The sequence below is a fragment of the Barbus barbus genome (assembly GCF_936440315.1).
Source record: "Barbus barbus genome assembly, chromosome: 8".
Taxonomy (NCBI): Eukaryota; Metazoa; Chordata; class Actinopteri; order Cypriniformes; family Cyprinidae; genus Barbus; species Barbus barbus.
In genome coordinates, this window is record NC_136736.1 from 1,359,654 (window position 1) to 1,383,992 (window position 24,339).

Sequence of the window (24,339 nt, forward strand, 5' to 3'; positions counted from 1 at the left end):
AGCTGTGCTGTTTAATATTTTTTGGGACCTGTGATTCTTTCTTTATTTATTTCTTTCAGGATACTTTTTTTTCTTTCTTCCCTTCTTTCTTTTTTTAAAAAAAAGAAATTAGTTTCATTCAGTAGATGTGTTAAATGGATTAGAAAAGATTTCTATTTTCAATAAATGCTGTTCTTCTTAACCTTTAATAATATTCCTGTATTTTTTTGTTTTTTTCTCTGTATTTTTGATCAGCCTTAGTGAGCATAATAGACTAAAAAAAAAACCCGCTAAAAATCTTACTGATCCCAACCTTTTGAACAGGATTGTATTTATGTTAATTAAGTCCTATTTAAGTCTTAAGTTATAACTTAAGTTTATAACCCCATTTAGTGGTACTGTGGTTGTATGTGAAGCACCTTCAATGTAGGCCTTCAAGTCCCAAACAGTAGCCTACTGAAGATACAACATCATGATACAACCGTACAGTCTACTGTAAACAAAACTATCATGGAACATGTCCAAAAACATGGGTACTTCTGTGTATTTGACTGTGTAACTGTCACACACAATAGGCTACTATACAGTGATCATAGCCTATACCGAAATTCGTTGTCCTGGCAAAAACCATAAATAACGGTAGGCTGTATATTCAGTATTTGGCATGGCTCTTCTGTAGGGTGTGTGTGACTCCAGGCGTGTGTCTCGAGGTGGCTGCGGTTATTCTGGGCTCTATAAACACTGCTATCAGATGCTGCTGAGTCGCGCGCTGTTATTACGGCTGCACACGCCTCGCGGGACACGACCGCTCACCGAATATAGCGCCATAACACGAGCACAACATTGATTCAGTCCCACTCCAACAGCTAGATAAAAATAGATATAAAATATACATTTGAAGAGTTCAGATGCAAAAGCCTCTCTAAGTGCGTCTGAAACTTTCATGAGCATTTCTATCAGGCTCCTATGTTTAGATTCAGTAATTTTACTCTAATGGCAATGTATACAGTGTAAAAAAAGGCCATATTCTGACAGTAACATCCTGTTTTTTCATTACAACAGTAAAATCCTGCAAAAAACAATGAATTCTGGGTAATATTTGTTGTTTTCGAGAAAGTATCCTTCTGCAGTCCTGTGAAGTAGCAGCGCTCAGAGACTGTGTTTCAAATCTTTTTTAACAATGTTGTTTCCACAAATATTACACATGCACACACACGTGCAGAGTCCCCCTCAATACCCCCAAGTAAAAATGTAAAAAATATGAGAATTTATTATTGAAAAACTGACATCAACAAATGCATAAAAAACCACTTTAGAACCTCTAAGAACTCCCAGGACCTCAAGTTTATCCTAAAAGAGGGACAGAAAAAAGGAAAGAGAGATAAAGAGGGGACACATATTGACACACAGTTAGATCTCAGTGATCTCAATGGTAAATGGTACATTTGGAGCATAGCTTAAGAATAATTTCTTTGTTGTACTCTCTTCTTCCATGCCATCTGTTTATAAACTTCTCAGTTTCTCCATCCAGCACACTGCAGTATTTTCAGAAAAATACATAAATAAATATATGTGTGTGTGTGTGAGAGAGAGAGAGAGAGCGTGTGTGTGAGAGAGTGTGTGTGTGAGAGAGAGAGAGAGAGAGAGAGAGAGAGAGTTTGTGTGTGTGTGTGAGTGAGAGTGATGGTGTGTGTGTGTGTGTGTGTGTGTGTGAGAGCATTGTGTGAGTGTGTGAGAGAGAGAGCGTGTGTGTGTGTGTGTGTGTGAGAGAGAGAGAGAGAGAGCGTGCGTGTGAGTGTGTGTGAGAGAGAGCGTGTGTGTGTGTGAGAGAGAGTGTGTGTGTGTGTGTGTGTGAGAGAGAGTGTGTGTGTGTGTGTGTGTGTGTGTGTGTGTGTGAGTGAGTGAGTGAGTGAGTGAGTGAGAGTGAGAGTGTGTGTGTGTGTGTGTGTAGCGGTCAGATATTAGAGAAAAGTAATTTCCTATGTTCTATTAAACAGTGTTTCCACACACACTCTCTCTCTCACACACACACACACACACACACACACACACACACACTCACCAGCTTCACACACACACGATGAATGGTGGTCATGCATTTGTGAAGTGCAGCACAGGAATCCTGGGTTTGGGCCGTTCCTGAGAGAAACACAGAAAACGAGTGAGTGTTTAACTGCAATATCAGCGCTTCACTGTTTAATTAGCGGTTATTAATAAGCTCAAGTGAGAGTGGTTTCATCTCTTCATCTTCAGATAATCGCTGCTCTGCAGGAAGTGACTGTTCCTGTGTTGATTGCATGGTTTTGGTGCTTTCATACGCTAATGTGGCTAATGATGGATTTCCCAGGAAATTAATTAGTCACTGCATGTACTTCTGCAAACAGCTGACGGCTAATCTGTGTCTGACCATAAACACTGATCCATTACTAGCGCTACATATGCACAACTAATCACTTTTCTGCATTTACATCAACCACATTCCCATGAAAATGTTCCCAGCTGAAACTATGATTATATTCCTGTATTAAAGCATATATAAGCACTATAATTCTGCATTAAAGCGAGTGTTTGATCATAAAGAGATTATAATGAGCTGAAGTGACCCACCTTCGACTCCTCGTACGTGTAAAAGCCTTTCTGAATGCTGTTCTCATCTACGTCACAGAACGCTTTCACCTGCGATCACAAACACAGACACAATAAAGAACAACACAACCTCTTCAATTACTGAATTATTAAACATGAATGAACTGAATACTAATTAACTAACTATCCAATGTTAATTCATTATTGCAGTGCTGTGGTGTTCTGAGTAAAAGTGTACTATTAATCTCATAAATTGTCTTATGTAGCATGATGCTAATGTATTTTTTAATTAATCATGATTATTTATTTAATTCAGTATTTAGGTCCAGTATTTTAACTAATAATGATAAAAATAACAATGAATAATTTATTTAGATTATTTTTAATTGTTATTATTTATTTACTGTAGTAAAATAAATACTATTTTAATATAATAATTTTTATAGTATTTTAAAATACTACAGTTATTTAGTTATTATTTAGTTATTCAGTTATTTAGAATTTAATTACTTAGTAATAAAATAATAACATTAATCACATTAATAATAATAATATTTTTAAAAACGAATTTATTTTTGTATTTAAAAATCTATTTTGTATTTCCTTATATTACTGTAATACACAAGGAAACATCTGATGTAATGTTTTGAGCCGTTACCTGTTATATTCTTATGATTACAAGTCCTTATGTAATAATATATATTATTAATATAATTAACACAAATTTTATTTTAAAATGTTAATGTATTTTTAAGTTCCTAAATAATTAATAATAATAAGTGTGATGATGATGATTTATTTATTTGAATTATTTGTAATGAATTATTATTTATTTTAGTATTTTAAAGTGTATTCTGTATTTCCTGATATTATCGTTTGTAAACATGAGGCAGCGTGCGGTGATGTTTGGATCCGGTACCTTCTTCTGATTGGTGGGGCTCAAGCTGCGGTAAAGTCTGCGGCCCTGTTTCCCAGCATTCCAGACGGTGGAAGATTCCCATTGGCTGAGCACTCGCTCCTGCAGGAAGTCGGCACAGAGACTCTAGATGGTCTCTCTGAGAGCAGAGGACAGGAGACAGTTAATTAAATCTCTCACATCACTCACACACTGCAGCGACAGCGAAGGAAGCAGAAGCGCTTCAGGTGGAAACATGCTGCTTTGGGTTATTTAAAGAGCACTGAGCTTCCTCTGTACATAGAGATCCATCAATCAACACTCAACACTGAGCACACACACAGAATCAGACTGACAGACAGCTGCGGCCCGCTGGACTGCTGGGCCCATGGAGAGAAAACAAGCGGAATCCCTGAGTCAGAGGATGCCACTCATTCCAAACAGAGACAGATAACACTCACTCTCACTCTCACACACACACACACACACACACTCACTCTCACACACACACACACACACACACACACACACAAACACACACAATGATGAAGTGACCCGTGAGAATACGAGGATCTTGAAATATTTTTTCCACTGATAAACTGTAACAAAAACAACATTCAAGCTGAATGTGTCATGCAGGATTATAAAACACATGCAGATGAGGATCATGATTCACTTTCATTGCTTGTCAGGAAAATCACAGTTTTTCATGGATTGACAGTCATAATAATATTTTTTTTTTAATTCATTTAATGTTGTTTATTTGTACTATAACTTTATTATTATTGCTATTATCATAATTATTATAAATATATTTACGTGTGTAAATATGTTTACGTGTTGTTTATTTAGTACTATAACTTTATTATTATTGCTATTATCATAATTATTATAAATATATTTACGTGTGTAAATATTCATGCCTATTTTTAATTAATTTATTTATTTTAGTGTTTAAAGTCCCTTCAGAATTTTAAATAAAAATACATATTTTTAATTATTCATTTATTGTAATTATTTTGATTACATTTAGCTATTTATTTATATTTTGGTTATATATATCCATCTACATGTACATCTAAAAAAAAAAAATTAATATCATGACTTATTTAAAAAAGTGAAACTTTCATATATATTTTAGATTCATTACATGTAAATACATTTCAGAAGTTTTTTGTTTTAATTTTGATGATTAGAGCTTACAGCTCATGAAAGTCAAAATCCAGTATCTCAAAATATTAGAATATTTTCTAAGATCAATAAAAAAAAAAGGATTTGCAAAGCAGAAAAGTTCAAGTTGTGTAAAGTATGTTCATTTATGCACTCAATACTTGGTCGGGGCTCCTTTAGCACAAACTCCAGCATCAGTGAGGAATGGCATGGAAGCGATCAGTCTGTGGCTCTGCTGAGGCACTATTGAGCTTTCAGCTCGTCTGGATTGTTGGATCGACTGTTTCTCATCTTTCTCTTGAAAATATCCCATAGATTCTCTATGGGGTTCAGGTCAGGCATGTTAGCTGGCCAATCAAGCACAGTAATGTCATGGTCAGCAAAGCACTTGGAAGTGGTTTTGGCAGTGTGTGCAGGTGCTAAAGTCCTGCTGGAAAAGGAAATCAGCATCTCCATAAAACATGTCAGCAGATGAAAGCATAAAGTGCTCTAAAATCTCCTGGTAGACTGTGGACTTGATAAAACACAGTGGACCAACATCAGCAGACGTCACAGCACCCCAAATCATCACGGACTGTGGAAACTTCACACAGGACTTCAAGCAACATGGATTCTGTGCCTCTCCACTCTTCCTCCAGACTCCAGACATTGATTTCCAAATGAAATGCTAAATTTTTATTTATATGAAAAGAGGACTTTGGAGCACTGAGCAACAGTCCAGTTCTTTTTCTCCACAGCCCAGGTAAGACGCTTCTGACGTTGTCTCTGGTTCAGAAGTGGCTTGGTAGCCCTTTTCCTGAAGACGTCTGAGTGTGGTGACTCTTGATGCACTGACTCCAGCTTCAGTCCACTCCTTGTGAAGCTCTCCCAAGTGTTTGAATCAGCTTTACTTGACAGTATTCTCAAGCTTGCGGTCATCCCTGTTGCTTGTGCACCTTTTCCTACCCAATTTCTTCCTTCCAGTCAACTTTGCATTTAATATGCTTTGATACAGCACTCTGTAAACAGCCACAGCTTTCAGTAATGACCCTCTGTAACTTACCCTCTTTGTGGTTCTGGATCATTACCAAGTCAGCAGTCTTCCCCATTATTGTGGTTTCAAAGAACAAGAGATACTCTGAATGTATACTGTAGGGATGGTCGTTTAATGCAACTCAAATATAAATATTCTAATATATTGAGATACTGATTTTGACTTTCATGAGCTGTAAGCTCTAATCATCAAAATTAAAAAAAAAAAAAAAACCTTTTGAAATGTCTTACTTTACATGTTATGAATGTAACATATATAAAAGTTTCACTTTTTGAAATAAGTTACAAAAAATTGAAGTTGAAAAAAGTATATTTAAGAAAAAAATAAATAAAAAATACAGTATTAACTGTATTCAACTGTATTTACGAAATATCTGGCGTGTCTGTGTTTCTTTGATTGACAGCACTATGTTGCAGTAGTTTCAGACTGACACAGTGACTGTAAACTGACTCACTCCAGCACTGAATGTGTAGCTGTGTTCATGATAGCGTTAGGATCACGTGACCTCCGCGACGAAGACTCTTGTAGAAGAAGAGCAGATCCTCAGGAACGCCCTGACAGAGAATCAGTTCAGATCACCGCCGATCATGAGATTCACATCTGTTTTAACATCAGAAGAGCCTCACCTTCCCTCGCTAAACGGACCCACTTTCTCAAACCAGTCACGAGAACAGAACCAGGTGGGCATGATGACCGTCGGCCCGTGAGACGTGTACAGCTAATTTAGGACAGAAATCAATACTTTATTTATTAAAGATGCACTAAACTGATCAAAAGTGACAGTAAATGAATAAATGAAGACCAAATGAAGCTTTAGTGAGTAGAAGAGACTCAAAAAGAAAATTTTTTTTTACCTAAATCTTCTGAACGCTAGTGTAAGCAGCCTTATAGCATCAGTTAAGTTTACTATCGTCATATCCTCATTTAAAGGCAAAATGCTTAAAGAATCAGAGCCAATCAGATCATATTCGATGTGGAGTGTGAGACCAATGAGATTGCATTATGGGCTATTTATGACAAAAACAACACATTAGCAGTTTCTGTACTGCACGTGACAGGATTCGTTGCATTGGTTAAAGTTAACACACATGAGGAGATGACAAATAATACCATCGAAACTTAAAATCTGAGTTTTGTCCACCAAGCAGGATGTTTAGTCTCCATTTCTCGCATGTGTTTAGTAGCTCCGCCCACAGCGAATTCTCATTGGTCCAAAATCACTGATTTAACATCATATTAAACATATTAAACATCAAATATGTTCTGACTGTCTGCGATTGTTATGCAGTATTTGAGCTTCCAGTCTGTACAGACCAATGCTGTCACACAGCGTCTGGCAGATAAAAACCATTTACATGTTCACAACACTCTCTAATCACACACACTGCTCTGATGAGTTTACTTTGGCCGCGTGTGTTCAGACCGAGAGTTAAAGATCAGGGAGAGCCAGACGCTCTCACACACACAGACTGAGAAAGAATGAAAGACGGAGGGGAGAGAGGAAAGAGGAATATTTCAATCATGACAAAATAGATGAAATCAGTGATGTGCTTCAGGGCAACAAAACTAACTAGAGCACTGGGATCTGTGTGCACTTAGGGTTTGGCGATATGGACTTAAAAATATATCATGAGAGTTTCTGCTATTTATTGCGATAATGATATCAATGACAATAATTCATATGCATCCACTGAGAGACAAAAAAAAAAAAACTTTTTCTTTAGAGAGAAATATTATATTGCATACTTATACTAAAAAAGCACACAGGTCTGTTTCATCAAGTACTCCAGAGTGCAATTCCATTGGTTTATAACACGGCAAATCTTATTGGTGTAGACCCGAGCATGCACATTCCTTTGTGTACAATTTTGTAATTGATTTGGCCATATTACAGAAATATTATGAGCTAACTAGTATCCTAGGCCTATCTTAATTATTATCTGATTAGTAACCATGGTAATTTTAGTCAGATGAAGTCATTGTTTACAAATAAACTCTTGATGACAGCACCTCTGGGTTCTTCAGGCTGAATAGTGCTTCATTCATATTGCCTTGAGGATCGGCAGGCCATGGATCAGCACTAAATTGGGATTTTATATGCAAATGATGATAATTTAGAATAATTTAGAGATGGACAAACACGAACATAAGCGGCTGATTTTACGTTTTAAAGCACAACTGTTTTTTGTTGTTGTTTAAAGAGATGAGTTATAGTCTACGTTGCTCAATGCGTCACAAACTTGTAGGTTATAAAGTGCTAATAAAATGTTTTCATGGCAAGCACAATGTTTCCTTGTTTATATCTTAATAAAATATTTGAGCCTATATTGATTCTCTTAACATTTTTAAAGGTTCCTATATTATAGTAAATAAGTGTCCACATCACATCAGATATTAAAAATCCAATTATTTCTGTATCCACGCGATCGTTGTGTGCCTGTTCTAATCTGTGTACGGGATGAATTTAGATTCATTAACACTCGATCATTGCAGCCATATAGACCTGCAGAACTATCCAATATTAAATCATTCAGAGCAATATATATGTGAACTTTTAATGAGTAAAAGAGACCGTCTCTGTGATTAATATTTTTTTATTTATTAAAGATATAATAACTATAATAACTAGCCTACTAAAAATCTAAAATCAGTAGGTCTAATATACAGTGATTCCAGTGGTTCTTTTTAAAGGATTGAGCCACAAAACCAGTCATTTAATTTGTGCACAGCCTATATAAAAAAGTATAAATAAAAATGTTACAGAGAAAATATATGTACATTTATTGCTTAAATATGCACTAAAACCCATTAATAATATTTGATTCGATTGGTCAGATTTAATAACAGCTGTTTTAGTAAACAAAAACATTTAAAATAGGTCTATATGCAAAATAATAATAATAATAAAATATTAATTTTAAGGTTTAAATATTAAGGTTTTCATTCCCATTATCCACTCATAAAACCCCAGTTCATGCTGATGGGCTATTTGGTATTATTGTCTTATTTGTCACCGCAGTTGTTCTTTAAAATAAAACCATTTGCGGGTTTGTCCTGTGTTTTACTGAACTACAGTGAATTATCATCATATCCTTGTCACGAACAGGCTAGGAGACACGGAGGAGTAAGGTCAATACAGGGTTTATTGGGAAAGGTGCAAGGGTGAATGCTGGGTGGAGGAGCGGGAACAGGATCCAGGAAGGGGAGTCGGCGGTGCGCACTGCCGCGGGGAGGAACAGGACCAGGAAGAGCCAGGAGCGGTGGAGAACAGGAACAGGGGGAATCTGGAGGTCTGCAGGAAGGTAACACAAGGTTAGTAGTCAGGCTAGGTTCGGGTAGTGAACGGTAGACCGGACGAGGAAGGAGTGCTTGTGGTGAGTGGATATAGTGCTGTTCATTAGCCGGTGACAGGTGCGGGGAATCAGTACTCAGGTGATTGGGATCTGGCTAATGAAGGTGCAGGTGACTGTGATTCTCTGACATTACCCCCCCCTCCAGGGGCGGCTCCTGACGCCCTACCACGGCGACGGGGGCGGCCTCGGCCTCTGGGTGCGGGACGACTAGGGTGATTGCGGTGAAATTCTTCGAGGAGCAAGGGGTCGAGGATGTCGTCCCTGGCCACCCAGGATCTTTCCTCTGGGCCATACCCCTCCCAGTCCACCAGGTACTCGAGCCGGGCGCCCCGTCGCCGCGAGTCCAGGATGTTGCGGACCCGGTAGACCTCAGCCCCATCGATCATCTCCGGAGGAGGGGGTGCGTCCGGTCCCGTGGTTCCTGGTGTAGAGGGGGAGAAGGGTTTGAGCAGTGAGACGTGGAAGGTGGGGTGGATGCGATACCTGGGGGGGAGCTGAAGCTCATAGGTGACGTCGTTCACCTGCCTCTGGATCTTAAACGGACCTATGAAGCGGGGACTCAGCTTTTTGCAAGGCAGGCGGAGACGGATGTCCTTGGTCGACAGCCAGACCCGATCTCCTGGCTGGTATTGGGGGGTCTCGGATCTCCGGACGTCCGCAAAGCGTTTATGTCTCCGCACTGCCCGCTGAAGATGGATATGTGCTGAGTCCCAAACCCTCTCACTCTCTCGGAACCAGTGGTCCACAGCTGGAACCTCCGCTGGTTCCTCCGTCCAGGGGAACAGAGGGGGTTGGTAGCCGAGCATGCACTGGAACGGGGTGAGACCGGTGGTGGCCTGGCGAAGGGAGTTTTGTGCATACTCGGCCCATGGGAGAAAACGGCTCCAGCTGTGCTGATCGGGGGAGCAGTATGACCGGAGGTAGCGTCCGAGCTCCTGGATCTTACGCTCAGTCTGGCCGTTGGTCTGGGGGTGATAGCCCGAGGACAGGCTGACGGTGATTCCCAAGAGGCGGAAGAAGGATCTCCAGACCCGGGACACGAACTGAGGGCCACGGTCCGACACGATGTCTTCCGGTAAGCCGAAATTGCGGAACACATGGTGGAATAGGCATTCGGCGGTCTCCAATGCCGTGGGCAAGCCCCTGAGGGGGATGAGTTTGCAGGCCTTGGAGAAGCGGTCAACCACAACTAGGACACAGGTGTGGCCCTCAGACTCAGGGAGGTCGGTGACGAAGTCCACACCGAGATGGGACCAGGGCCTCTGGGGAATGGGCAGGGGAACCAGTTTGCCCGCGGGCAGATGGCGAGGAGACTGGGACATGGCACAGACTGAGCACCCTCGGACGTACCTGATGACATCCGCGGTCATACCGGGCCACCAGTACCGAGCTTGGAGGAGTGAGAGGGTTCGCTGGCTGCCTGGGTGTCCAGAGCCCGGTACTTCGTGAGCTGAGCCCAGAAGGGTGAGGCGTTGGGAGCGGGGCACATAAATTTTCCCTTCTGGGCCTCCCTGCGGGGCGGGTTCGGTGAGAGTGGCGTCACGGATGTTGTCGTCAAGTGTCCACTGGATGGGGCTGACTATGAGGGCTGGAGGGAGAATGGGTTCGGGGTCTGTGGGTGTTTCTGGGGCATGCAGGCGGGAGAGAGCATCGGCCTTGGTGTTGCGGATTCCGGGGCGGTAGGTGATAGTGAAGGAGAACCGAGTGAAGAAGAGGGCCCAGCGTGCTTGACGGGGGTTTAGGCGTTTGGCATCTCTTAGATACTGGAGGTTTTTATGGTCCGTGATGACAGTGAAGGGGCAGGCGGCTCCCTCCAGCCAGTGACGCCACTCCTCCAAGGCTAGTTTGATGGCCAGCAGCTCTCGATTGCCAATGTCGTAGTTTACCTCCGCAGGGGACAGCTTCCGCGAGAAGTAAGCGCAAGGATGGAGGCTGGGAGGCTCGTTGTGGTGCTGGGACAGCACGGCCCCGACTCCTGTGGTGGAGGCGTCGACCTCCACGACGAAGGGGAGCTGGGGATCCGGGTGGCGTAGGATAGGGGCCGTGCTGAAGGCTTCCTTGAGCTTTTGGAACGCTTCGTGGGCTTCGGGGCTCCAGGACAGAGACTTGGGCTTACCCCGGAGCATGGAGGTGAGGGGTGACGACAGTCGACTGAATTGGCAGATGAAACGTCTGTAAAAGTTGGCGAAGCCCAAAAAGCGCTGTAGCTCCTTGACCGTCTGTGGCAGGGGCCAGTCCAGGATCGCTTGGACCTTCCCCTGGTCCATCTGGATTCCTTCGGGACTGATGGTATAGCCGAGGAACTGTACCGTGGAGCGATGGAACTCGCACTTCTCCAGTTTAAGGTAGAGCCGGTGCTCTCTGAGCCGCTGGAGGACCTGCTCAACGTGGTGGCGATGTTCGGCCAGGTTCCGGGAGTAAATCAGGATATCGTCGATGTAGACGATCACGAATTGGTGGAGGAACTCCCGGAACACCTCGTTCATGAAGCCTTGAAAGACGGACGGTGAGTTGGAGAGGCCGTACGGCATAACCCGGTACTCGTAGTGCCCAGATGGAGTGTGGAACGCCGTCTTCCACTCATCGCCCGCCCTTATCCTCACGAGGTTGTACGCGCTTCGCAGGTCCAACTTGGAGAAGATGCGGGCCCCACGGAGTTCCTCGAGGGCGGCCGGGACCAGGGGAAGCGGGTATGGGAGTTTGACGGTCTGCTCGTTGAGTGTGCGGTAATCTATACAGGGCCTCAAGCCTCCGTCCTTTTTGCCCACGAAGAAGAAGCTCGAGGCGGCGGGGGATGTTGACTGCCGGATAAAGCCTTGTTGAAGAGCCTCCTTGATGTACTCCTCCATTGCCTTGCGCTCCGGGATGGACAGGGGGTAAATCTTACCCTTAGGAAGTTTTGCCCCAGGCAGCAGGTCAATGGCACAGTCCCATGGCCGGTGCGGTGGTAGGCGAGTGGCTGCCTGTTTGCTGAAGACATCCTGGAACGCCTGGTAGTCAGATGGGACGGTACACTTCACCTGGGGCTCAGGACTTTCTACTAGCGTGGAACAGACTGTCAGGGGGGCGGGGTTCGTAGGGATCCTCTGTACTGACTGCAGGCAGGACTGGGAACAAAACTCGCTCCAGCGAGTGACTTCGCATGGATCCCATCTGACTACTGGAGAGTGGAGATTGAGCCATGGGCGTCCCAGGATGATATCCACCGTGGGCCCCTCCAGTACCAGAAAGGTGATGGACTCCTCGTGTAGACAGCCGACCCGGAGTGTTACGGGAGGAGAGCGATACCTCACTCTACCACGCCCCAGCGGTTTTCCCTGGATGGTCTCGACTCGGAGCTCCTGGGGTTGCCGCCTCCGGGGGAGATTGAGGTGGGTTAGTAGGGCTTGGGAAATGAAGTTCCCCGAGGAGCCCGAGTCGACCAGGGCGGAGACTGTAAGAGAGGAGTCTGGGGTGAGGAGTTGTACTGGCATCAGTGATAATGAAGAAATATCTGGCTCAAGTTGAAGGGTACTCACCGCGGGGCGTGGAGGTCGGACGGGGCATTCCCGGATGAAGTGTCCTTGTTTCGCGCAGTAGAGGCATAGGTTGGCCGCGAGGCGGCGCGCACGTTCCATGCGGGAGAGGCGGGCGGTGTCTACGAGCATGGGTTCTGGTACTGGGGAGCTTGCAGCGGGTGAAGCTGACGGGGGGGCGGACTCATCCTCGAGGCAGGCGGTGAGGCGTTGAGAGATGCGAGAAGCGCGTTGCATGAAGGTTTCTAGTCCTACACTGTCATCGTAGATGGCCATCTGGGCGCGCAGGCGGGGATTCAAGCCGAGGCGGTAGGCACTCAGTAAAGCTGCTTCGTTCCAGCCGCTGGTGGCCGCTAGAGTGCGAAACTCCAAGGTGTAGTCATCCACGGACGCCTCTCCTTGGCGTAAGCGAAGAAGACGATCCTGCACAGAGATGCGTCCCGCGGCGACTCCGAAGACCTCCTTGAAGTGGCTGGTGAACGCTTCGTAGGAGTTGATGATGGTGCTCTGCGCGTCCCAGATAGCCTGCGCCCATAGCAACGCCTTGCCGGACAGGAGGGAGGTAAGAAAAGCCACCTTCGATCTCTCGGTGGTGAACTTACGGGGTTGTGCCGCGATGTACAAGGACACTTGAAGCAGGAAGCCGCCACACCCCGCCGCATCACCCGCGTACTTGGATGGAATGGCCACGGGACTCTCAGAGGCAGGTGGTGGGACAGGTGGTGGAAGAAGGGAAGCCCGGAGAGTATTGACCAACTCCTCCAGCGTGTCGACGGCCGAGGGTGGCCGGGACTCCATGACACGCGGTGCTGTAGTTGGTCCGGTCTTCTGTCACGAACAGGCTAGGAGACACGGAGGAGTAAGGTCAATACAGGGTTTATTGGGAAAGGTGCAAGGGTGAATGCTGGGTGGAGGAGCGGGAACAGGATCCAGGAAGGGGAGTCGGCGGTGCGCACTGCCGCGGGGAGGAACAGGACCAGGAAGAGCCAGGAGCGGTGGAGAACAGGAACAGGGGGAATCTGGAGGTCTGCAGGAAGGTAACACAAGGTTAGTAGTCAGGCTAGGTTCGGGTAGTGAACGGTAGACCGGACGAGGAAGGAGTGCTTGTGGTGAGTGGATATAGTGCTGTTCATTAGCCGGTGACAGGTGCGGGGAATCAGTACTCAGGTGATTGGGATCTGGCTAATGAAGGTGCAGGTGACTGTGATTCTCTGACAATCCTAAGTTTGTGCTTATCCACTGAACCTAAAATAAAGAATATGGGCAAAGAATAATATACAAATAGGCCTATACAAAACAGACAATGTACAAAATAGCAAAAAACACAATATATAATATAGACAATTATGTATGTACAGTTATGCACATATCATCTATATAACATATTGTATTTTTTGCTATTTTCTACAGTGTCTGTTTTGTATATTATTCTTTGTATTATCTGTGTCTTGTCTTGTCGCTGTCTCTCTGTTGCACTGTGGAGCTTCTGTCACTAAAACAGATTCCTCGTATGTGTAAATCAGTGGCGGCTGCTGGTCTTTCAAAGAGGGGAAGCTCATTTTCGGCCTACATCATAAAAATTGACTATTTATTTCTACATAAATTCTGCCCTACGTTCCCAGCAGTACATTTTCTTTGTCACAGCACTTCCAGTCAGCCAGCTAACTTTGTCATACCAGGAGAGATGAAAAGACTACTTACTTTTCCCTATCTTTTGCATTGATATAAACATGCTCACAAATGTTTTTTTTTTTGGTTGTTTGTATTTTATTGAATCCGACACCTGCACCACAGATGATGAATCCTGCTGACTTTCAGTCTCTTCCAACTGTTTTCCTCTGAGAGCGCTGCACCAACATCAGAAGTTCAGAACAGTTTCTTCTTGAATCCATGGAAAGTAGCAGAAACACTTAAATAACATGTAAATATCAGGTATGATATATTTGTTTCACTTGTTGAACAGAATCTGTTGCAGGAACGAGTCAAAGTCTGTTCACATCTCTGTGGTTAGATCAGTGCACAATAGTGTCTTTGACCTTCATTATGTATGTTTTGATTATACTGTGTTGTAAATAAAATACAAATAATTTAAAAACCCATTTTTCAGTCTCCTCACACTCTCTGGCTTACCTGCCTCAGTCACAGTCACACTGATGGCCCATTAGCAGCTTTAGGGGAGGGCCCTTTGTCTCTCAGGTGAGAATCACTTAATATTCAAGCCCATTACCACTCCCTCGCATATTGGCTTTCAATCACAAAACATGTCTTTAAAAATTTAAATCAATGTATTGTTTTCTGTGAGCAAATAAACAAGATGATTTTCACATAATTTTGAAGCAAACATTCTAGGCTACAAGAGGCATTTCTCCAAAGTCTTGTGAACAATTGTTCTGTATGTGTTTTATGGCCTTATTTCAGTGACTTCAAAATGTTAGTTTTTCAATAACCAAGCATAAACGTTGATTTCTCAAAAACACAATCATGTACATAAATGCTGCTAACATATTATTGTAGCCCAGTTTGTGCTGTTTACAGTGTTATTAGACTTTAGCTATTTATATTTTTATAAGCAACTGAAAAAAGCACAAATGTCAGGGCATGTCGAAAGTTCTCCAGGCCCCCAAAACACCCTCAGGGCCCAGAGGGTTAACTATGTCCTTACTACGTTTTGGTGCCTTGCTCATGGTCATATCATTGCTGTCTATGGAGGGTCAGAAAGCTCTCAGATTTCATCAAAAATACCTTAATTTGTGTTCGGAAGATGAACGAAGGTCTTAAGGGTTTGGAACGACATGAGGGTAAGTAATTAATGACAACATTTTCATTTTTGGGTGAAATATCACTTTCACATCACATCAGCATCTTTAATAACAAACTAAAACCTGCTGTTCGTACTAGTCCTGTGTCAAAGGTTGTGTGTGTGTGTGAGAGTGAGTCTGTCCATATTCAGACTCTGACACTGAGCTGGTGCGAGTGTGTCGTAACGGAGATGTTGCCCACTGGACACTGTGTGTGTGTGTTTCACTGGATAACCTCGTCTGGAATGTGCAAACACACCCAAGAGAAACATGACTCCCTTCTCAGTGAACGAGAACATGCGGAGGAGAAACTAACAGCAGAAAACAATCATTCAGAACAGATTTTCATGACTGAAAAATGAGCGTTTATCATCTAAAACATGCTGCCATGATGTGCGCCAGGTTGCTAGGGTGTTGCTATGCAGTTGCTAAGATGTTCTGAGTGTGTTAGTGTTATTGTTATTATGGTTTTCAGAATAGTTGCTTGTTGCTAGGTTGCTGCATGCAATCCCTAAGGTATTGCTAAGATGTTCTGAGTGGTTGCTATGATGTTGCTAAGGTTTTGGCAGTTGCTAGGGTGTTGTGAGCAGACATAGGATGTTGCTAGGATGTTGAGCGTGGTTGCTATGCAGTATCTAAGTTTTGGCAGTTACTAGGGTAATGTGAGCAGGCATAGGGTGTTGCTAGGATGTTCTGCATGGCTCTTAGACAGTTAAGAGGGTGTTTTGAATGGTTGCTAAGGCGTTGTTAGGTTGTTGTTCTTGTTGTTAAGGCGTTCTTAGCATGTTACTATTGATTTCTATGGTTTCTATGGTGCTGTGAGGAGTCACATTACTAGGATGTTTTGAGTGGTTGCCATGCAGCTGCTAGGGCATTGCAGAGTGGCGTCATGGTGTTCTGGTTGTGTGTGGTGGTTGCTAGAGTGTTGCTAAGGTGTTATAAAGTTACAGAGTTTTTCATTGTGGTTCCTATGGTGCTGTTAGTAGTCCCTGCGACATGGCTAGGAAGTTCTGGGTGGTTGCTAGGCAGCTGCTATGATATTTCTATAGATGTATGCCAGGTTGGTAGGCCATTTCTATGCAATTCCATATAGGTTGCTAGGGCACTGCCAGTTTCGAATGGTTGCCAGGCAGTTGCTAGGGTGTTATTAGAATTTGATGTTGCCGTGTGAAACAGCACTTGTTCTTTCTCTCTGTTTGGGATGGTAACTGGAGTGTTTTGGGGATGATTTGGGAAGGTTCCACACATCAGTCTGACCTCAGGACCCTCGGGATCCGTTTCCCGCCAGCGTTTGTGACGCTCTACGCTCACACCCGCGCACCGTTTCCGTGGAAATATCTGTCTTCAGGTACACATCCTGTTTCGGTGGCGACCCACTGACCGTGTGGCACGCGACCCCTCATAACACAACACGCCTCGCCTTTCCTCACTCACACACACACACACACACACACACACACACACACACACACACACACACACACACACACACACACACACACATCCTGGCAACACACACCCACTGAGATATACAGAGATCAAACAGACTGTCATGAAAGAGACACACTCTTCAGAGCCACTTCCTTCACTTCCTTAATAAAGCACACAATATTCTGAAGAAAAAATAAGTAACTTTCATTAATGTTTTTATAATGGACTCCATTTTTACTGAAAAATAAAAAGAACCACAAATCAATTTTCACGATACAATTAATTTCCAAAACTGATAAAAACCTGCATGAAATCGAGTCCAGCATTGCTATCAGTTATTGGTAACTAAAGCGAAAACTATTTAAAAAGTTTGTAAGTTAAAATAAAGCTGAAACAAAATAAAATATTTTACTAAACTTCCATTTAATGAAATGAAAAAAATGAAATGTTCTGTCCTGGCAACGAAGTGAAATTAAATTATTTTGAATTAATTAACACTAAATGCTGAATTCATAATAAAATGCTAAGCTAAATATATATATATGTGACCCTGGACCACAAAAATAGTAATAAGTGTCAATTTTTCAAAAGTGAGATTTCTATTTCATATGAAAGCTGAATAAATAATCTTTCCATTGATGTATGATTTGTTATGATAGGACAATATTTTAAAATCTGGAATCTGAGGGTGCAAAACAATCTAAATATTGAGAAAATCTCCTTTAAAGTTGTTCAAATTAAGTTCTTAGAAATGCATATTACTGATTAAAAATTAAGTTTTGATATATTTACGGTAGGAAATTCACTAAATATCTTCATGGAACATGATCTTTACTTAATATCCTAATGATTTTTGGCATAAAAGAAAAATTGATCATTTTGACCCATACAATGTATTTTTGGTTATTGCTACAAATATACCCCAGCTACTTAAGGTTTTGTGGTCCAGGGTCACATACGGATCTGAACGTGAGCTTGGATAGTAAAAAAGGGGCGGAGTTTAAGCCAACTAAATGCTTCGAGAAGAGCTGGTTATGATATTTGATTAAACATTACCAAGTCCAAAAAAATGTAGAAAATAAAACTTGTATTGATGCATCTTTCAAATTAAGATCAATAAAATAGCATTCAGAAAATGAATGTTGATTTGATGAGAGTGAGACCTGCTCTGGACTCAGAGAGTTGATCCACCTGGTGTAACGTTCAGTGGAGCCCTCAGGAACACGAGACACTTTACAACACACAATCTGACAAAACACACACACACAACGTTAGTGGCAAATATGGGATTTAAGGTGTGTGTGTTTTTTAAAGAAATGAATGCTTTTATTCATCAATGATGCATTAAAGTGATCAAAAGTAACAGTGAAGAAGTTTATAAAGTTAGAAAACATTTCTACATTTATAAATGTGTGTGTGTGTGTGTGTGTATAGAGTAAAGCCTGGGCAGATCACAACACAAACTCAAGTTACACCCTAAACCAACACACACACCTTCACCAAAACACAACAGCCGCTTTCACTGGTCCGCCTCATTTCCTGTCATGTGATCAGTGGTGCTCTGTTTGTTTAGCGCCGCAGCTCTTCGGTCTGTCGCCACTCCGCCCGCTGTGACCCGGGGTCAGAGGTCAAATCAACAAACCAGACCTCAAGACCTTAACACTGTAAAAATAACTGCTGGCCCTCCTGCTGATGCTGCTTATGAAAAATACACGAGACCATGTTTCTGTCCTGGTGTATCAATTTGGTTCATATTTCAAATATTGTAAAATATTATTACAATTTAAAACAGCTGTTTTCTATGTGAATATTTTGTGAAATGTAATTGATTTCTATGATCAAAACAGTATTTTCAGCATCTTTACTCCAGTCTTCAGTGTCACATGATCTTCAGAAAGCATTCTAAATAATATGCTGATTTACAGCTCAAGAAACATTTCTGATTATTATCCATGTTGAAAACAGTATATTTTTGTGGAAACTGATCTATTTTATTTTTCAGGGTTCACAGATGAATAGAAAGTTCAAAAGAACAGCGTTTATTAATCTTCTATTACATTATAAATGTCTTAACTTTATTATTACTCACTGCGGTTGGATTCGCTGCAGCAGCTTCGTACTGAAGTCTAACTCTCTGAGGCTTCATAAAGTCATCCTGAAACACACATAATTATCATCAAAGCATCAGGCAGGAAGTGTGTTTTGATGTTCATATATAACTTAACAAAACATACTATGCTAATTAACAAACTATACTTTAAATCAGCAACATATATGCACACAAGGACAAAATTATTGCACTTTCTGATTTTTAAATGTTCAGTGATTTTAAAGCAGAATGACGCCTTCGATTCATATGTGACCATCTCGTAATCTCCATCAGAGGATCATCGGGAGGTGTTTTATGTGAAGCAGCATTTGGTTTTGTCCTAATGGATCTGTGTTTAAGTCCCGGTAGCTCCTGGAGGAGAGCAGGATTCCTGGCGTTCCTCTGAACCTCAAGGAGAGCTGATTTTGGCCTCTGGAAACCAGCGCATGACAAAATCCCTCCGAAATAACCAGCCATAAAACCACCATCTGAGTAAAGTCAACAGAACTAATGGAGATACATCTGTAGGGGCATGTGTCAGGATTACGAGAGGCGTAAATCACAACCAGAAACACTCACAACATCAAAAACACCCACAAACAGCAGAGAGTACAGTAAAGTCAGAAATATAACTCATATGGATTCTTTTATTACTAAAAGACCATTTCAACCAAAAATTAACATTCAGCCTCATCAGTTATTTTAAAATGATGTATGTGTGTGTGTATAAGTTATATCATAGTATTTATTTACATAATGTTTTAATAATATATTATTGTGTATATTTACTATACAATATTTAATATTTTCAATTACTATTACGTTTAGAAATTATGTTATATGCTTTTGTTATTTGCATTAATTTATCATTAATTTGTATTTATTTAGGTTTACATTTGAGTAATTTCAGTACTTCAACTCATTTATTTAGTTAACTTTTTCTTTTTTTTTCCACCTAATATTTCTATTTTATATGATTTCAGCACATTTTCAGCAAATGAAAACAATTTGAATAGCTTTAGTTAACAGTAGTAATAATAATAATAATAATATTACATATATATATTTATATATTTTGTTTAGTAGCCTACATTTAGGCAAATCTAGAAAAGATGATGCCGTATTGGCTGTGACTAAGCTCCATCTATTCCTGTTCTTTTCCCCCTTTATTTTTCTTTTTGTGGAAAGAAACACTGTACTTTATTATTATTATTATTATTATTATAGGCAAAGACAATTAAAACAATTACATTATTAACCGTTATTTTTTCTATGGAACGGTAAAATTACAGAGGAACGCAGGAACGGAAACGTTAAAGTATCGATTCTGCTCGGAGTGAACCGATTGCCTTTTTTTTTTCGTTTTCAAGCCCTGCTTTAAAGTATACTCCTTTGTCAGTCTATGTGAGAGACACGTTCAGAATCAGCACACGGTCACTGTCTAGTGGGCTTTGTTTTCAAGTGCTCATCTCTAAAGGCTAGAAGGGATACGCATGGCGCTACCTAGCATTCGCTGTTCTTCTGCTGGCGGTTATCAAACAGCGCTGCATTACTGCGGCCCCCTTCTAGATTGAGGGTCAATTGCCTGTATTCATCGTAAGGCCTCATGCACCGAACCGAGATGTCTGTACTGTGATGGCTCGGTACGAATACATGTACCGTGCCACCCCTAATATATATGTCTATATATATATATATATATTAGTCCACAAATATTATTAAGTCATATAATGCTTTGAGTGAGAAACAGACTGAAAATGGGACTATTTTTAAAGTGATTTTTATGTTTGGGGCTTGATGGAGTTGATCGCTTGTCTGGAAATGAGGAGCTTGAACATTCAACTAAACATCTCCTTTTAAGTTGCATAGAAGCAAGAAACACACAGGTTTGTATCGACCTGAGATTGAGTGAACGGTGAGAGAACTGCTCATCTGTGTGAGTCTGAAGAGTGAGGGAAGGCTTGTCTTTCTTGCGACAGAGCTGGACACGATCGGCTCCAGCAGCTCCACAGGAGAGACGCTCACTGACACATCAGCTTCACCATCACAGATCTGATTACACAACATCACTGCGAGGGCTCATGCTGAACATTACCACACTAAATCACTCACACAAGCGTATATGTTTGGTTTTATCATCATTATTACGGACTGCACTGCCAGCAAACGCAGCACAAAAACAACAGAAGTCAATGGAAAGCCCCCATTATGTGTGAATTTCTCATGAACTTCACACACACCGCAGGGGACTCGCACACTCAATCTGAAGCATGTGTTTCTGTATTGAGTATCACAGTGACTCATCGGCTCTCCATCAACATGAAACACAACAGATGCCATCGTGAACCCAACAAAAAGGTGGATTTACATGTTTTACCATCTCACACACACTTTAGTCTCCTCTGACAGCTCTGTCAAACACACACCGTCATTAGGAGAGTATTTACACTCACAGGTGGTACATGTCACACACACACACACACACACACACACCCCGCGTCCTGAAAGCAGAGGAATTGTCCGGAGCTCAGACGAACCACCTGGTTTTTAGCAAATCCAACTACAAAAACAAACAAAATTATACACAAATGTGATGATTCATTTGTTTCTTGATCAATCTATTACAAATACTAATGCATCTGTACCTTACAATATCATACCTAAATAGTTTAATAGTTTGTTTTGGTCAATGATTATTAGTTTATTTGTTTTTGTGTTAGTTAGCTGTTTTTAAAGTTACTTTTTAACCGAGTCAAAATAACCCAACTGCAGTTTGATTGAGATGAATTGGAATGCATAATGAAAAAACATGATTTTTGAGAATTGTTAAAAACGTTTTTTGTGTACATTTTTCCGTCTGTCAGGAATCCTGGCCATGAACTTCCATTAACTCACCACCAGAGGTCATTCGCTCACCACATGAACCCTTGCACTACACTAACTGTTGCACGCCACCTCAGACTACAATTCCCATCATGCCTCATACCTGGGACTGATTGCACTCCACACCTGCATCTCATTAACACACATAAAAGCCATTCACACACAGCACCTCATTGCGAAGTCTTGATTTGCACCGGCTGTCATTTATGAGCGTTATTACCCGTGTTTGTTTTATACCTCTCGACCCTGGAGTGTGTATCGTTGCTGATTGTTCTCTGCCTGCCCCGACTTGGATTTGTTTATTGGACTTTTGATTCTCGCTGCCTGCCTCGACCTTCCGCCTATTTTCTCGAGTTTGCTGGTGATTGACCCTGCCTGTTTGACCAATCTTAATAAAAGCTGCAAATGGATCCAACCCAGTCTGGTCTATCGCCACCGTCACACCATAGGACACATTGATACTTCAACTACCCATTTATATTTATATTATATATATATATATACACGCACATATAATGTTTACATATAAATAATTATTTACTATAAACACTTACATGTGCACTAATTAATATATCTCATCTCAAATATATGAACCTCACATTCAAAATATTACTTTATATTCTGTCGTAAGAAAACAAAGCCAATATTTTGCAGTGCAATGTTATTTTCTTGATCATGAAGTACAGATCTCACCCCAAATCTCATATATATTTGGAAAAAAATAAAAAAATAAAAAATAAAACTATAGGTGAATTATATTTTCAAGTATTTATCTTTTTGGGCAGTATATATTGCATTCCCTTTCATTTTATCCTGGTTTAAAAACACTGTATTACAATAATATTAATCATTATTAAGAATAATAAAATAATGGTCCTACAAATATAAATAAGCTTAGTTTTATTCATGCAAATATGTATTTTTTTCCTTTTGATTTTGGGGTGAAATGTGGCCTGGAGACCCACCTCGAAATTACAGGGGGAAAAATTATATTTTGCATGAATAAAACTAAGCGTATTTATATTTGTAGGACCATTGCTTTATAGACAAAACAGAGCACAATACAAAAATAAAACAGAACAAAGTACGGTGAAATAAAATGCATTGCAACAGAATACAACAGAACAGTGAACAACAGAATTGAATAGAACATAATAGAATATCAACACAATAGAATGGAACAGAATAGAGCACAATGGAATAGAACATAAAAGTACAACAGAACATAATAGAGCACAGCACTGAAAAGAATATAGTAGAGTACACCAGAATACAGTACAACAAAAAGGAACAGAATAGAGTACAATGGTGTAGAAGAGAACAGAACAGAGCCATTTACCATCATACTAAATCATGTATTAGCATTAATAACCACAAGTGTGGACATTTTCCACTAATATATCATGAAAGCAACAAAGTATCACAGTTATTTTCAATATTAGATTTATATATTAATTCTTTTTTTTTTTTTAAGGTTCACTTAATACCTAACAAACGGCATGTTTCTGCTTGGAAGGGACTCAGGTTGAGTTCACCTCACCACTGCGGCTCCGGGGCCCTCTGCTGGTTCAGACGCTCACTCTCACGCACAGAGCATGCTAAACCGGAGATAAACCGGAGATTTTTCAGGATCATTTGATGAATAGAGAGTTCAAAAGAAAAGCATTTATCCGAAATAGAAAGCTTTTGCAACATTATAAATGTCTATACTGTCACTTTTGATGACTTTAATGCATCCTTGCTGAATAAAAGTATTTATTTCTTTCCAAAGAAAGAAAGAAAGAGATTCTTGCTGACCCCAAAACTTTTCAACGGTAGTGATAATGTTACAAAAGCTTTCTATTTCAGATAAATGCTGGTCTTTTGAACTTTATATTCATCAAATAATCCTGACAAAAACAATTGTACAAAACTGTTTTCAACATTGATAATAATAATAATAATGTTTGTTGAGCAGTAAATCAGTATATTAGAATGATTTCTGAAGATCATGTGACACTGAAGACTGTAGTAATGATGCTGAAAATACAGCTGCACATCACAGAAATACATTACATTTTAAAATGTATTAAAATAGAAAACAGTTATTTTAAATTGTAAAAATATTTCACAATATTACAGTTTTTTTTTCAAATGTATATATATAAGTATAAAATACTCTGCAGAACTATTAAGCTCCCAGGTCTCTGGTAGAGAACCCGAGCTTGGACGAAAAAAATACCACCTAACTAGTGCGAGCAGGGAAATATTAAAATATTGAATCCTGTTTTGTTGGGTATCCTCATAAGCGCAGTCTAAAATGAGTTACATAACATCTTAAATGAACTTAAAGAGTTGTGAGAAAATGAGATGTGCATCAGAGCAACAAAGCTATCAAATCACAGAACAAAGGTAACAGCAATAATTGTAGCTTTATGGACTAGTCTATATTTCATTTATAATTTATGCAGTTAAGACTGTAAAGTGTTTGATAACTTTATTTCTGAATATAACCTACAAAAAAAGTTGGTCCTTTAAAGTTTTTTTTTTGCATGTAGTTCATATGCTGAGATGGTTCTTTTCATTATACTTCAGTTTTTCAGATCTGTATCTGTCAAAGCCTGATAT

General features: G+C 40.9%; 1 protein-coding gene across 1 annotated transcript; it reads right to left on the reverse strand.

Moving 5' to 3' along the window:
- Nucleotides 1-2,070: 2,070 nt before the first annotated feature.
- On the reverse strand, nucleotides 2,071-21,757 carry LOC306873746 (queuosine-tRNA galactosyltransferase-like; the record flags this gene model as incomplete). The annotated part of the gene is made up of 9 exons (XM_079423231.1): nucleotides 2,071-2,118; nucleotides 2,587-2,655; nucleotides 3,485-3,607; nucleotides 6,164-6,221; nucleotides 6,290-6,381; nucleotides 17,924-18,007; nucleotides 18,850-18,915; nucleotides 21,345-21,409; nucleotides 21,745-21,757. The coding sequence occupies 9 exons, from the start codon at nucleotides 21,755-21,757 to the stop codon at nucleotides 2,071-2,073; spliced, it is 618 nt and encodes a 205-aa protein (XP_079279357.1).
- Nucleotides 21,758-24,339: the final 2,582 nt, after the last annotated feature.